The sequence below is a fragment of the Empidonax traillii genome, unplaced genomic scaffold, assembly GCF_003031625.1.
Source record: "Empidonax traillii isolate 1590-97213 ecotype Southwest subspecies unplaced genomic scaffold, ASM303162v1 scaffold7348:size5067, whole genome shotgun sequence".
In the NCBI taxonomy this organism is placed as follows: domain Eukaryota; kingdom Metazoa; phylum Chordata; class Aves; order Passeriformes; family Tyrannidae; genus Empidonax; species Empidonax traillii.
The window spans coordinates 1-1,464 of NW_020962541.1; the positions used below are offsets into that span (position 1 = coordinate 1).

Consider the following 1,464-nt stretch of genomic DNA (forward strand, 5'->3'; position numbering starts at 1 on the left):
TCTTCCTCCTCCGGGGGTCTCTCCCAGGTCCACTCCATGTCACTGCACCCCCCGACCCCATCACCGTGGCCAAGGGCGAGAACGTGGTGCTGCCCTGCGGCTTCTCCCCAGGGCAGGATGCACTGGACACGGAGGTGATCTGGTTTCGGGAGCAGTTCTCGCCCTTTGTGCATCGCTACAAGTGGGGCCAGGACCAGTACGGGGAGCAGATGCTTCAGTATCAAGGGCGCACTGAGCTGCTGAAGGACGGCCTTGCCAAGGGCAGCGCGGACTTGAAGCTTTTCCATGTCCGACCATCTGACACAGGGAATTACACCTGCTTTGTTCGCCGTGGCTCAGATTACGACGAGGCTCAGGTGGAGCTCAAGGTGACAGGTCTGTAGTTTGTGTCCCTGGTGCCTCTGATTTACTTGCTCCTGGCCAGTGCCCTTGTTCCTTGTCCTTGTGCCCAGAAACAGTTTCAGGGGGTTGCTTTGGAAATAGGGTTTTATGAAGTCCCTTGGTGTAAAATATCAAGAATGTCTCAGAGAGGTAAAATTGTCATAAGGAGCTCATGAAATACTTCCTCCTTCAGAATTTTTTTTCATATTGTTTCCTTCAGAAAAGCAGGTATAAGAAAAAATCTGGCATTGGGTAATAAGGGAAGAATATCGAAGTGCTTTTACGTTTTAATATCCGGACCAGTGGATTATTTGCTGCAGTAGTGGCCTCCAGGGCAAATCTCTCAGTTATACGAAAGAGACTGCAAGAAATGTCCTGACTCCAGGTGACATCTGTCTGAAAAAACATCTGGGGTTTGTCTGTCAGTTTATCCACGTCAGGGAGAGAAACAGCCCAACCAGGTTATCCCCCTGACATCCAGGACCCTGCAGGCTCAGCCGGGGTCTCTCTCTTTTCCCACAGCCAGAGGCTCTGCCCCACTCATCACGCTGGAGCGCTACGAGCACGGGGGGATCCGCGTGGCCTGTCGCTCAGCCGGCTGGTACCCACGGCCCCAGGTGCTGTGGCACGATCCCCACGGGCAGCATCTCCCGTCCCTCTCGTAAAACACTGCCCAGGACAAGAATGGGCTCTTTGCAGCTGAGAGCAGCATCATCCTCACCAGAGGTGTGAACCAGGAACTGTCCTGCTCGGTGCAGCACATCCCGCACACACCAGAGCAGGAATCAGCCCTTTACGTGTCAGGTGAGTCGAGGATGGGGCCCTGCTGATGTGTCCCCAGAGCTGTGCTGGGCACGGCACCCCCAGCGCCTCTGGCAGGACACATGCTCAGCATGTCAAGGCCATTTCATCCCACCTGTGCCAACAGCCACGGCTTTCAGCAGCCTCGGTGCAGGAGAGCTGCCAAAACCCACCGGTTCTGTCTGCAGGTGCCGGTTAGGGGGGAAGGTACAACCCTCATTGTGGCAGAGTTTATACAGACACCTGGCTGAAATAAGCACATTCATAACACTGGAGCTAAAT

General features: G+C 54.7%; 1 protein-coding gene across 1 annotated transcript; it reads left to right on the top strand.

Moving 5' to 3' along the window:
• Positions 1–23: 23 nt before the first annotated feature.
• LOC114073613 (butyrophilin subfamily 1 member A1-like) lies at positions 24–1,213 on the top strand (the record flags this gene model as incomplete). Its single annotated transcript, XM_027911339.1, has 2 exons — positions 24–375; positions 904–1,213. Coding segments are annotated over 2 exons (495 nt in total), but the record flags the coding sequence as incomplete, so codon positions are not given.
• Between the last annotated feature and the right edge of the window lie 251 nt (positions 1,214–1,464).